At 41.7% G+C, this 14,218-nt stretch overlaps 2 protein-coding genes across 2 annotated transcripts; one reads left to right on the top strand and one right to left on the bottom strand.

The window, feature by feature from the left end:
* Nucleotides 1-4,937: 4,937 nt before the first annotated feature.
* Nucleotides 4,938-6,246, bottom strand: timm29 (translocase of inner mitochondrial membrane 29). Its single transcript, XM_040049209.1, has 2 exons — nucleotides 6,042-6,246; nucleotides 4,938-5,648 (listed from the first exon to the last, which is right to left on the bottom strand). Exons 1-2 carry the CDS (start codon nucleotides 6,145-6,147, stop codon nucleotides 5,050-5,052), a joined length of 705 nt encoding a protein of 234 aa, XP_039905143.1. The 5' UTR covers nucleotides 6,148-6,246; the 3' UTR covers nucleotides 4,938-5,049.
* Nucleotides 6,247-7,266: 1,020 nt separating this feature from the next.
* yipf2 (Yip1 domain family, member 2) lies at nucleotides 7,267-12,064 on the top strand. The gene is made up of 9 exons (XM_040049208.1): nucleotides 7,267-7,553; nucleotides 7,706-7,771; nucleotides 8,813-8,967; nucleotides 9,050-9,130; nucleotides 9,243-9,330; nucleotides 9,785-9,901; nucleotides 9,989-10,155; nucleotides 10,526-10,708; nucleotides 10,793-12,064. The coding sequence occupies exons 2-9, from the start codon at nucleotides 7,741-7,743 to the stop codon at nucleotides 10,886-10,888; spliced, it is 918 nt and encodes a 305-aa protein (XP_039905142.1). The 5' UTR covers nucleotides 7,267-7,553; nucleotides 7,706-7,740; the 3' UTR covers nucleotides 10,889-12,064.
* Nucleotides 12,065-14,218: the final 2,154 nt, after the last annotated feature.

A 14,218-nucleotide genomic window follows, 5' to 3' on the forward strand; every position in this document is an offset into this window, starting at 1 on the left:
CCGTGCTCTCTCCTTCCTTAGTTACATATTGATTAGGTCTCTCAGTGTGTGTATGTGCGTACATGTGTGTGTGTGTGTGTGTGTGTGTGTGTGTGTGTGTGTGTGTGTGTGTGTGTGTGTGTGTGTGTGTGTGTGTACATGCCTGGTCCTGCTGTGGTCAATGAGGTCAACATGGTGGCCAGACAGGCTTCTACCCCCCAACCCACCCACCCGTTTTTGTTGTTTTTTCTCCCTGCCTTTTCCATCTCCTCCTGTTCTCCCTTCTACAGTCATCGAGTGTAGTTAGATGAACGCAACTTTGAAGGAGTCAGAAAAGATCTCAGTTGGTAGTAGCTAAAACCAAAAATAAGCACTTATCTTTGGTTAACTTCCTATATTACTAAATGTCAGTGTAGGAAAGTCAAGTTTCTGAATGCGTTTCAGACTGAAGTGAAACTGGAATACCACCACACATGAGTAGTAAAGGTCAAAAACTTGCATTTTTACAAGTTTCTTTGGACACAGGCAGACGATGTCCCTCTTTTCTTGCACTGGAAAAAAAGAGGCAGCCTGTTTTTCAAACACCACCTGACAGCAGCTGCCCTCACTGACCCTTTGGCCATCAGACTTGGTGTCTGAGTGGAGGAGGGGTCAGGATGGATGGGAGCCCTGGGGTCAATAGAGGACATAGGGCAAAGACGGAGGGAGAGCCACAAAGAGGAAACTCAAAAGGATGCAGCACTAGAGAGGGCAAAAGAGATAAAGCAGGGACGACATGGTGTGGTCAGTGCTCAGTGTGCAGATTTTATGATCTGATTTTATAATCTGAATACAAACTCAAGTTAAGTTCTTAATGAAGCAAACAACAAACATCTAAGAAAACTACAGTTTCTTAGGAGCTTATCCTCAGTCGCTCACTTAGTTGGCCAGTCCGTCACTTTGATCCAAAGTTAAATAGCTCAACAATTACTAGATGGACTAACATGAAGTTTTAGTTTTTCTTTTAGTTATTAGTTTTGCAGACCATCTTCCCCATGCCATGGTGGAGGGCATTAGCTAAATGTGGTGACATTTCAGCTGGTTTTAATGTGTTTGGGTTTTGTTTTTGACATGTTCATTACCAGTCTCCACAGAGAGGTGACCCCCAATGAGTGCTTTGACAACAGTGGGAAGGAAAAACTCCCTTTTAACAGGAAGAAACGTCAAGCAGAACGAGTCAGCCATCTGCCGTGATCAGTGTGGAGGGAGGGGAGGAAGACAGGACAAAAAGCATGTTGTGGAAGAGAGCCAGAGATTAATAGTAATATAATATGGGGTGGCTGTAGCTCAGGTGGCAGAGCAGGTCAACCACTAATCAGAAGGTCGGTGGTTCGATCCCAGGCTGCCTCCTGGCTGCATGCCAACTATCCTTGGGCAAGATACTAACCCCGTGTTTGCCTACTGGTGGTGGTCAGAGGGCCCGGTGGCGCCAGTGTCCGGCAGCCTCGCCTCTGTCAGTGCGCCCCAGGGCAGCTGTGGCTACAATGTAGCTTGCCATCACCAGTGTGTGAATGGGTGAATGACTGAATGTAGTGTGAAGCGCTTTGGGGTCCTTAAGGACTAGAAAAGCACTATACAAATGCAGGCCATTTACCATTTCAATAACTCATTAAATACAAAGTGGTGTATTTAATGTATGCTGTAGTTCCATTAAACTATTGGTCAGACTAACTGTTTGTCCTGTATTTAACTTTAGCTGTTCAATTAAATATATTTTACAGTTCCACATAAATATATTATTGAAATGCTACATTTAAACTAGATGGTACCAGGCTCATAATTATTTTGAACTAGAGCACCCTCTGGTGGCAAAATCCAAACATGAACACCAGTGTAGTCCTTAGACTGCAAATTGAGCAGAAATCCAATAGCAACAACTTAGAAAACCAGCTGACCCGTGGCCTGTGACTCCCTCAGCATGGCATCTGATAGCCCTTGCTACAGGGTCACAGTAGTGACATCATGGGTCACCTCATTGTGGTGCAGTCTCTTTCCTGTGGTTAGGTTATCAGTGTGAGGGGTCAGACTCATTCTCCTTCTCAGGGGTGTCAACTGAACTGCTAAGACGTACTGTAATTGCTTTGGCCGTGTGACAGTGCAGGCAGCATTGCTGCACAGTATACAACCTTATTAGCAACATAAATGTTAATGCATTATAAGGTGCAGGTTATGATGATAAGGTGTGGTGTGTATAGGAATACAAAGTCCTGTTGTGTTAGCTACATATCATTAAGACCTGTTTACATCCACACCACCAATGTGAGTTTGTTATGGGTGAATGGAGAGGGCTTCACATCGTCTGTTTAGAATTCCCCAGTAACTTAACATATTTTTGGACTGTGGGAAGAAGTCTGAGTAACTAGAGAGAGTTCATAGAAACAACACAGAAGGCCCCCAGCTGGCTCTTGCATTTAAACCAAGGCCCCCTGTACTGTGCAGCAATAGTACTAACCACAACACCACTACACCTATGTAGAATCTTAAACACAGTAATTCTTTATTTACTTATGGTCCTCAGTGTGAGCTGGTCAAATATCGCCAATTTTATTTTTAGGTTGGTAGTTCAATCCCTAGGCTCTTCAGTCTGCATGCTGAAAAGGCTTGTCCCTTCTTCATCGTGAAGAAGAAGTGTAATTATTAGATTGAAAGAAAACTGATGTAGAAAAAAGTGCTTGAGATGAGTGAGATGTGTTATGGAAGAACTGTCCCATTTCTATTCTAGTTCTGAAAAAACAGGCTTTCTTGAAAATACTTTAGCGGGTGCTTGAACAATCTTTCTCCAGTCTTTCAAAGTTTTTCTTTCAACAACACTGGCTAGTTTTTTAGGACAGTTTAATCCAGTCCTATATCTGTCCATTTTCAGAGGAATGTTTTTCGTTTGGTAAACTACTCAGCACTGACTTGTAAATGGCCTGTATTTGTAAAGTGCTTTACACTACATTCAGTCATCCACACATTCACACTGGTGATGGCAGCTACATTGTAGCCACAGCTGCCCTGGGGCGCACTGACAGAGGCGAGGCTGCCGGACACTGGCGCCACCAGTAGGCAACGGGTGAAGTCTCTTGCCCAAGGACACAACGTCCGAGACTGTCAGGGCCGGGGGCTTGAATCGGCAACCTTCCGATTAAAAGGCGAACTGCCAACTCTTGAGCCACGATCGCCCCATACTTATAAATCATTCAAACATATAAAAGGAACAAAAATCAAGGGGTGAGCTAGTATTGTGTTTACATATAAGGGACAACTTAGCAAAGAACCAGTTTTAAATTGCAAGTTTAGGCATTTTTTTCAAACACATCATTAGTTCCAGCTTCTTTAGTTGAAATGATGAAAAATGCCAAAGAGAGGACGTTTTGACAGGCATAGAGTTGTATTTTTTGCACCAAAAAAGGTGCACCAAAAGCTGTTAGCTGAAAATGTGAGTGTATCTTTTTAAAAAAGAAAAGAGGAAACTGGAAAAATGGAAGACAAATGAAGAGGATTAAATACTATCTATAGCAGGTGAAAAGTATCTGAAAGGCATGTTCTTAAGAAACAGGAGTGAAGAAAAATCCAGCAAAGATGTGACACAGGACCTGAGAGATCCACAATTTACTCTTCACCAAGATCTCAACAGAAACGGTCTCACTGGAACAGAAGTGGTGAAGAAGTGCAAACAGGGAGAGACCGGGGTTTGCTAAATTACATAAGAACTGGAAAAAACTGAGCGACAAGTTCATAAGGGGACTGATGAATTTAACAGTGTTCACAGGTTCTCATTGAGAGGAAAGTATTTTCAGTCAAGTATTAAAAACAAGCCTTATATTCAAATGCATTTGTTATTTCTTCCAATTGATGTTAAGCAAGAACAAAAGGGTCTGTAATTCCCAAATAGTTAAATTCATATTTATGTTAAACCCCTTGAATTACATTTGAATCACCTTAATCACATCTTCTTAGTTTGATTTAAATCCACTGCACAGAGACCAAATTACCAACACCTATGGACCTAACCGTAGGTTCCACAGACCTCACCAAGACTTCAGATTCACTGGAGTTTTGCAGGGTTTTTTTCCCCTTTTGTTTTAATCGTTTTTCTCTCTACATTGCTTGGTTATGTGTGGATAACCAGGTAGCTGAGAAGAAATACTAGTCATTTTTTTTTTATATTAATAGTGTGACTAATAATCGTTTAAGCACATAAGCTTCATTTTATCTCAATTTTCATCTGGTTTGTTCCAGCCAATTGTACACTCTGTTCATTATATTTCCAAATTATGCAGCTCTGTACCTCCTCACTACATCGCAGCGTTGCATTTTTACCTCCACTTTTTTGCTACAAAATACTTTTCAGACTTGAGGATTTTGCAATAAAAGTTTTGTTCAGTGGGAATCTATTATCACCTCTGGTCATTAGCAGTTATGGTTACATTTCATAACTACCATTCTCAAGTTTTACTGCAACTAGATGTAAGAAAAGGTTGTATTTGCAGCAGTGCAGTTCTTTTCCTTTATCTTTGTTATAATTAAATACAACAATAGCATTTGTGCTTTCAAAAACTCTACAGTCACACACAAAATCCACAACAGCCATGTCAGTCTGATTAGTGATGACAGATCTTTAATAATCACCCAGAGTTCATATCAGTGCGTCACATCCAGATCAAATGCAAATCTCATGTTACACCTTAACATCTGTAAATAACTGACAGACTCGTTGTCACATGGTTCACAGTATAAATAATATACAACATTTGCTGTAAGAAAACAAAAACATGTCAGAAGGAATTTAAGGGTTTCCTTTTACTTTGATGTTTCCTCTGTCTCAGCGGCAGAATCATCATTTGGTCAGCTGAGATTGGTTGGTTGGTTGGTTGGTTGGTTGGTTGGTTGGTTGGTTGGTTGGTGTGTGTGTGTGTGTGTGTGTGTGTGTGTGTGTGTGTGTGTGTGTGTGTGTGTGTGTGTGTGTACACAGTCAGGCTTCTGTCCCGCTGTGTGAGTGCGAGGCTGCTCCTCTTCACTTTTCTTTCTGTCTGTCTGTCTACCACTTTAGTTTTTGTCTCCCTTGTCCTCCACGCTCACTGGTAACCACGAATCTCTGTGCAACTTCTCATTCCTTTCCACCTCCTCGACGCTGGGTGGTGACGTTACCTGCATGTGCACCGGCAATTGCTTGAATTCATCCTCGTTCACGTCATAGTCCTTCATCTTTGAGTCCAGGATCCACCAGTTGCCAGCAAAGCCAATGTCCAACACCCGCTGAGGGATCTCCCTCCAGGGTACTGACAAGTTAGAGCACTGGGCTTCATACAGCATGGCGTCCGGGTCGTAGTCAGCATAGTACACCACAGACAGAAGACCCAGGCTGGCATGGCGGAGGCGGCCCTCATTACGGAGCTTCACCAGACTCTGTACATGGACATCAGAGATGCCGCTGCGGATCCAAGGGGACAGCAGTCCCAGCTGGTTGGAACGTTTCAGCAGGGCGTCGTCGAAGGACAAGCGGTCAGGTTTGGTGTAGAAGCAGGCCCAGGCACCGCCCAACAGCGTCACATACACTGATGTTCGGAGTGGTCTCTCCCAGGCGCCAACTACCGCCTCTCTGCACGCTTCTTTGTAGTCAGAGAGCAGGCTGTGACACCACACACCTGTAGGGAGCAGAGGACGAAAAACTAAGCCTGGATGTAAACCACCGCTCCTCATGCCACAAAAAAAACAAAAACAAAACACTGGCCGGCTGCAGGAGGTGGGAGGAGTCAGGTGACCTAATCACCATCTATTTATGACGTTATCACACCAACAACCCAATTCAGCGGCATATAGTTGTTAGGAGGATTAAAAAAACTCTATACTGTATCACCGTTTTTGTCATGCAACCAACATGCACAAAGACTAGCAGAATAATGCGTTTAAAATGGTCATTTAAGCAATTAAAATAACTGGGACTGTTTCTGTTATAATAAGCTATGTTTACCACCGAGCTGGCCGTTAACCCCCTTGCTATCCAGCTAACGTGGCTAACCCGTGCCTCAGTTCCTCACCTACTTTGCTGTTTTTCAGCCGCTCCCAGCGGCTCGCTGTGCCCGGAGGCACCGCTGCTTCCGCCGCAGAGCTGAACATCATCCTCGCTACACGAAACGAGGCCATTTTAACGACTCTTCTGCACTAAAGACTCTTAACCTTCATGCAGAATTGACATTTTAACTAGTGACAGGGACCTCACATGAAGTCAAAATGGCAGCTACTTCTTTTTTGTTGGTTGACAGCTAACAAAAAGGTTTATTACCGCCATCTACTGGGCTGGAGTGGTGGTGCGAGACTCCAGAAAGAATTAGCCTACAAATACACACCCTGCTACCATAAATTACATTTCATCTCTGCTTACAATTTCTGTCTCTCTTTATAACTCAAAAATGCTGCTGTCCCACCATTAATAATTCTTTCCAATAACTGCCAATAACTTCTACACCCCTTTGTTTCTGTGTTTTAGTTTGATCATTTCTCTAGCTTTCCTATTTAACAGCACTATTCCCCTGTTCCCCTTTCCCTTTGGCACTGAGCAAATTATATTTCCCTGAGAGTTGCATATGCACATGCAGTTGATCATCAGTTGATTATTTTTCCCTTTTCTTATTGTCTTGCTTTGGTACATTTTCCCTGTATAGTCTATGAATGGCTTTAGTTTGCCCCTGTGGCCCATCTTTGCTGCCATTTATTTCTTATTTTCAATACTTTTAATGCTTTTACTACTGCTATTACTACTACTTCTTTATCTTCCAGCTGGTCCCTTTACGGGTCATCACAATAGATCATCTGCTTCCATCTCCCCCAATCCCTTGCATGCTCGTCTGTCTCACCAACCCCCTTTATGTCCTCCCTCACTACACTTACACCTTCTTTTTGCCTGGCAGCTCCACCTTCAGCATCCTTTGTCCGATATATTATCCACCCTATCAAACTCTTCTCAACCTCGCTTCTCTTACTTGGTCTCCAAACTGCTCAGAAATCTTACCATGTTCACTTCTGACCACCGACAGCTCCACTAGACACGATAGAGGGTCTCACTCCCTTGCGTGAACCCTTCCTTTCGTTCTTGTTGCTATCCTCCTGTCACAAATCACCCCTGACACTCATCTCCATCCGCTCCACCGTGCCTGCACTCTCTTGTGTTTTTTGTAACGTTAGAACCTTTCAAATAAAGTTATTTTGAAGAGCGCTTCCACGTGACAGCTTTGTTTACGCGGTGACGTGTACCGGAAGCTGTGTTAAAATGACTCCAGTATCAGCAGGACCTGTAAGGCTGTGAAAGACAGGTGTTAGCATTGTAATGTTATTAATGTCTAGCATTTTATTAAGTCCGCACAGACGCTGTTGTAATATATTAACCTTAGCTTTATTTACAATTTAAATATTAGCTAGTCGTAGGATTCGCTGTCTCTGCTGAGTGGTTGATATTACGCCATTCAATATCATCATTATCAGCAGCAAGATCCTGCTGAGCAGCGAGGACAGACTGCCAAGACATATTTTACTTCTCTGGTTATTACATTTTGGTACGTTTCACCTGTTCTTATCGGCTTTTAAAGCGTCAAAATTGAATATTTTTATATTATACATTAACTGTAAACTTCAAGTGGTTCTCTTGTCGGTGAACTAACAGATGTTCGACATAGCATTTCTTTACTAACGTTCATTTTTCTCTCAGCTCTTGCATGAAGTTACTGGTTGTCCATTGGAGACATGGCTAGTCCAAACAACCTACAGTTTCAAGGTAAATGTGACAGAATCTTTAAAGGAGATATAGGTTGTAGATTTCTGCTTGTTTTGTTCTGCCTGGGTTTCTTTGTGTCACGTGTTATTTCCAGGTAGGTAGTTGGGAGATCTGTTTTACGCAGAAACCAAGCTGTCGTGTCCACGTGAATCAGAAAACGGGACTCTCCCCTTACCTAGGGGTTTTAATTGGCTGTAAAAGGGTTTATGCTGCAGTGACCACGCAGAGCACATAGTACAGTACTCTGAATCACGAAATCGCCCTGAAAACGTTGAAAATAAATTATTGTTGATCGAAAACCATCTACTAAAGGACAAATAGCGACATCTGCTTGCCATACTCTACTATCGCAGTCGTATGTAAAGATGCTCTTCCTGCTTCCTTGTAATTTCTTTTACTTTCATGCAACATGTAACATTGTGTAGATTGCACGGGCGATTATGGGTCAGATTTGCAGGAAAATTATGCTTGTTTTCATTTGCATAATATGCATGGATGTATTGAACATCCTGCTGATTTATGACACACAGTGAGTTCCAGTGTATTCTGTGTCAAATACTAAGTCTTTTCTCTGACCTACTAAACGGCATGCTAGCATGGCTATTGAAACACCTTCATGGTGTGTTGGTAACTTCTCTTACTGCTTGTTTTCTAGTCTTATTCAATAAAGTGTGTGTTTTAAAAACCTTTAACAGAAAGTCTGTCTCTCTGTGAGGCAGGCTGATACCAACACTATGTAATCTAAAGCAGCACAACACTGCTGTTGAATAAAATAAAACAAGGTATGGAAGCTTCTTGCAGGAAGTTGTTTTCTTTGTCAGATAATATCATTAAAACAGGACCGGTCCGGTTCAGTGACATCAATTAGGAAACTATAGACAGAAACTGAGATCGCTTTTTCAGTAACAGTTTGTAAATATGTTTTTAAATCCTCTCAAGTTTGACATTTTAACATGAAATCTATGGGAATTTAGTCCCTTTGGGAGCGCTGATCAGAAGAACTGCGCTTACCGACTGCCTTTTGCCCATGTGCGTCCATAGAGTTTGAAGAAGCAGCAGAGCTGCTATCGGCAGACCCTGGAGCCTCCACACTCAGTATGTCGGGCTCAAACACCCCCAACACAACAGCATCAGCAGGAGAAGATGTAAAGCTGGACCTATCTGAGGACGAGGAGGGTCAGCAAGAGAGTTCAGAGGTAAAAAAGTTGTGTGGACTACGAATAAAGTTTGAGTTTCTACTTTGAGTGCATATCAGCTGATAGACATCTGTGCTTCCAGCTGTTAGGAGGGCAGAAACCAAGTGGTGGCTTCTGGACCTTTGAGTATTATCAGTCTTTCTTCGATGTGGACACAATGCAGGTATGCCTGACATCTACCTGACACTTTGTCTACACAGTCTTTGTCTTTGTCAGTCAGTTTGAAGTTACATGTTTCTTTTGTTTTCTTTCTTTTTGACCCTATCATGATGCAGGTGCTGGACAGAGTGAAGGGGTCAGTGATGCCACAGCCTGGGAGAAACTTCATCAAATACTACCTTAGGAGTAACCCAGATCTGTATGGTAAGTGGAAGAAGACACATTTAATTATTAAACTGTATTGCAGGAAGAACATATTTTGCACTGTGCCTTGTCTTATGGGGGGCATGTCGAGGCTGTAAGTAGATTTTTGTTAGGGGAAATTAGATTCTAGCTATGCCTGAAGATGAGTCGTAGGTGGGTAGGTAGGAGATTAAGGGCCAGATTACTGTTGGTTTGCACCAAGGTAAGCCTCTTTTTAATCCTAAATGTGTTTAATGTCTCAGGGTCTTTATTATCTTATTGAATGTATCAGTTAATTCATGTGATTCAGGCATTTCTGATACATGTTAAAAAGCTGTTCAGGTGTCACTTATTGTAATTCCAGCTTTAACTGTTTGTTGTCCATAGGTTCAAAGGATCAACATAGTGTCCATCAATTTTTTGACATTGATGAATTAGAAGATGAATGCACTCATATAAGTGTGCGTTTGTGCAGGTCCCTTCTGGATTTGTGTCACACTGGTGTTTTCTGTGGTGATTAGTGGGAACCTGTCCACCTTCCTTGCTGAGCAGAAAAACCCCACCTTCCACTACAGACCACAGTTCCACAGAGGTTAGTGCTGCACACGGTCTCAGTTTGACTCTGTGTCACTGTAGCACACTGGATCTGCATAGCTCTGTCTTGTTTCTCTGCCTTTAGTGACAATTGCTGCAGTAGTGATCTTTATGTATGCCTGGCTGGTGCCGATCGGGCTGTGGGGTTTTTTGACCTGGAGGCAAGGGGCCGAGAGGCAGATTGGAGGCTATTCTTTCCTGGAGACTGTGTGTGTTTACGGCTACTCACTCTTTATCTATATCCCCACCTCTGTGAGTACATCTGTGGTGTTTACAGGTTTAATAAGTTGTATAAATGATCTCACCCATGATACATGATATACATGTATAATATAGCTCACATTTTTGGAAACCTCTGATGTCATTCTCTATGTAACTTGCCGTAATGTTAAAACTCACCTGTGGTTCTTCATATTGAATGAGTGCAGAGGTCTGTTCTGCCCAATATTTTGAGTATTTTTGAAGAATAACATGTTCTGTCTGAATAATTCATTTAAGGTTTTGATTGGCAGCTGTGGCCCAGGCCACTGCCAAAAGGAAAGGTCAAGCTTTGGTAAATTTCAACAAAAACCAAAGCAGAAACAATAATTAGCTGAATAAAAGTTCACCCTGTCACCTTCAGGTTTTGTGGATAATACCATATGACTGGCTGCACTGGACGCTGATCCTAATTGCCATGGTGATCTCGGGCTCAGTCCTGGTCCTCACCTTCTGGCCCGTTGTCCGTGATGACACCAAGGTGACGGCGGTGGCTACAGTAGTGACCATAGTGGTTTTGCACACACTGCTGGCAGTTGGCTGTAAGGTCGGTGAGCTGCATGGATCTCAGATGTATGGAAGGACACCTTTACATTGAACCAGATACTCAATCTCCTCTCTTTTCTTCTAGCTCTACTTCTTTCACGCAGAAACATCCCCACCAACAGCTCTTCCTACTACGTCAACTCTCCACAATCACACAACGCTGGCCTTCAAAACCGACTGACCAACACCGAGGAGCAGCAGGGAAATGAAGACAGTCTTTTTTGACAGATCGAAAACGACTAGACTGGAGGAGACGGTGTTGATTATCACCATGGTGTGATTCACTTAATGCTTCATGGATAAAGTGCTGGGACGGTTGTGTGTATGTGCGTGTGTGTTTCGTTTGTCTAACTTATCCTGGGGTGGTTCATCTGTATTTCTACTGTGACTGATGTTTCATGATGTGGTGGATTGAGCAGGCCTTCTTTAACACTGTGACTTCCGCTCATTTCATGATGTCGTAAAGGACGCAGGAAGACACTACAAAAGCTAATACATAAAACAATGTCACTCCTACTAATTTATCCTTATGACACATCACATGGACAACAACCAGATTTTTCAAGTTTAAAATGATTAGGTTAATGAGAATGCCCTAAATGTCTCATTTCTCATAAATACATTTATGAGGCCTGTGGGCTCATAGATGGAATTATGTGTGGCTCTGCACAAGAGTTTAAACATTGTTCAACAGCTGTTTTACAAAGCTCCGAATGTTATAATTGATATTATTAGATGACAATGATTGATTTGTTGGTGTGTACATCACTTTAATTTTAGAAGCGAGGGTATGCCCCCCTCCCTGCATCTGCTCTACACATACAGATACATAGAAAAGGGACAATAATGGGGTATTTGTGTATTAAACATGTAGTGATACTGCCCTTAAGACACTGTTAGATGCTCTCAAGTCAAGCAATCTCTGAACTGTAAAGCTGCGGACTGGTCAAAAGATGATTGTAAAATAAAATAGTTTATGTGGTCCTGCCGGAAGATTATACATGTTCAGGTTGGCTCTAACTTATTAGTTATTCTATCACAAACTGAAACTCCAGGTGCTGCTTCTCTGCCACGTGGAAATGTAGTTTACCGTTTTCACTCACAACACTGAATCCCGAGGCGTTCCCGTATATAGTTTGCTTCAGTCGGATATGCGGAAAAGAATTTATTGAACCTGCAAAGGGACTCCAGCACATCACCGCCGCTCTTCAGCCTTCAGTCACAGAATGACCTCAGCTGCTTTACATACATAGACAGTTCAGTGTAAAATGAAGAAAGGGTTGATTGGATGTAGAGCTATTTATTTCCTACTGTGAACCCAGGTAGGGTTGTATTAATAAACAGATTCTCTACTCCAGATTGTTTGGATCTTATTACTGTTCCAATCTTTGATCACTCACAGCTGAAAAGGATTACAAGGTTTGCAGTTGAGCGATGTGAATCACCTTAAGCAACTTCAAAGATTGACTTGAACTAGGTCCCTTATGTGACAGGAAGACTAGAGACATGGCTTTGGTTCAGACTTGATGTCTAACACAGATTTTCAGACATTTGTCTAGATTTGTTTTTTTCTCAACATACTTCATTCTGACCTGGTTTCAGGATGAATTTGACCTACTTTAACTTTGTGTTAGTGAAATGATTTGAGAAGACTCTTGACTGCTTTAAAGCTCAACTTCGACTTCTTTCAATTTAAGATTTTTGTTTTGTAAATATTCAGAATTAAATTGAAATAATCCATCATCGTGATATACACTATCCCCATTCCAGGTACATTGTAACAGCAAACCCTGCTGAAACCTTATACCAAAAATGTAACCTGACATGCATCTCCTGAGAAATGTAAATACATCTCGTCATCAGAGCACATCTGCAGTGGATCATCGGACTCCATCTCACCCTATCCCTAGCCTCCCTCTCTTCTGTCACACGAGCCCTCCTCATGTCCTCCTCTACATCCATGAACCTTTCTGCAATCTTCCCTTTTCTCCCTGGCAGCTTCATATTTAGCACCTTTTGTCCAGCGTATTTACTGTCATTTATCTGCAAGAACCATCTCACCCTTGCATGTCTAACTTTGACTCCAGTTCTCTTCACCTGAACTGTTTCTCTCATGTACTCATTTCTAATCTTGTCCCAATGAAAATCCTACCAACTTCACCTTTGCCTTCAGTCTTTATGTCAGTGTCACCATCTTCAAACCATCATAGCAGGTCTCTCAACAGTCTTGTAAACCTGTCTCCATACATTCTGCAATCTCTTCTTCGCCTGTCTCGTGCACTGTTCGTTGCTTTGGGTGGTAAAGTCATCCACCTTAATTAGTCTACTCCTCTTCTTTCCGGAGCATGCTTCCACCTCTCCAGGTTCTCTTCCGTCCGCCTTCTGTTCTCACTACAGATCACTATGTCTGCAAACATCAATCCATGCAGACTCTTGTTGGCCTAATCCGTCAACTTGTCTGTCATTATTGGAAATAAGAAGGGACACATCTTTTTCGTATGTACTCCATTTTCAGAATCTCAAAAGTAACAGGACAAAATAACATAATTTGAATCACAAGGATTGTTTTTGAGCCTGATGCTAATATTTAGAATAACAAATCCCATGTATTTTTACTCTTTCCCCTTGTCATCCAGAGCTACGTGAGAGGAGGTTTTTGCTGACTCCATCAGCCTCGTGATCATCTTAACGCCTACTACATCTGAGTCAGAAAGCAGCCTTCCCACATTCAGATAAAGAATAAATAACACTGCAGGATTGCAGTGGAGACACGGGACCAGATTAAACTTGCTGCCCTGGCACTACCCAGACTATGGATCTCTCACACATACACGATAAACTGTACTTTATTTACTTAAACAGGCTTTCCTGGAACAGAGCACAATAATAATATTAGAAATAATAGGCCCTGCTTACACTGAGTGAACCACAGGAGTCTGTATGTTAAGCAGAATATTAGTAACGCATACAGACTATGAATTTAAAGATACAACTGAAGATTTTATGCTCGTGCATTCACAACTATTAAAACCAGCTCCATTAAGAAAAACAAGGTAGATAAGAGAGTGTGACCAGTATGTGTACACTGTTCTTCATCAAGTAAACATTAAATGCACTACAGAAGAGTTTTCTTTTTGTTTTTTGTCTCTGTCCATTTTCTCAATTCTTTCTCATCTTCTCCCATATGGAAAAGATATTTATAAATCTTATAAAGTTTGTATCTGTCTTGTGTGAAACTTGTATGAAAAGCATACAAGAGTGAAAACAGATATAAGATCCCTTGAAAAATTATATAAATGAAACTTGTATGTTTTGGATACTTCCTAATACAATATATGAAAGTAATGAGAAAGTGGCCACTTTCATGAGTAAATCATATAAACCTTACATGATTCGCTATATGAAGCAAGCCAAAGCTGATGCAAGTCTTTCCTATTTCTTTTCCATTTGAGCTTATCAACAAAAAATGTATGATCGCAACTTTAGCTCATATTTCAAACAATATTTCTTG

The sequence above is a fragment of the Simochromis diagramma genome, unplaced genomic scaffold, assembly GCF_900408965.1.
Source record: "Simochromis diagramma unplaced genomic scaffold, fSimDia1.1 OVJJ01000517.1, whole genome shotgun sequence".
Classification (NCBI taxonomy): domain Eukaryota; kingdom Metazoa; phylum Chordata; class Actinopteri; order Cichliformes; family Cichlidae; genus Simochromis; species Simochromis diagramma.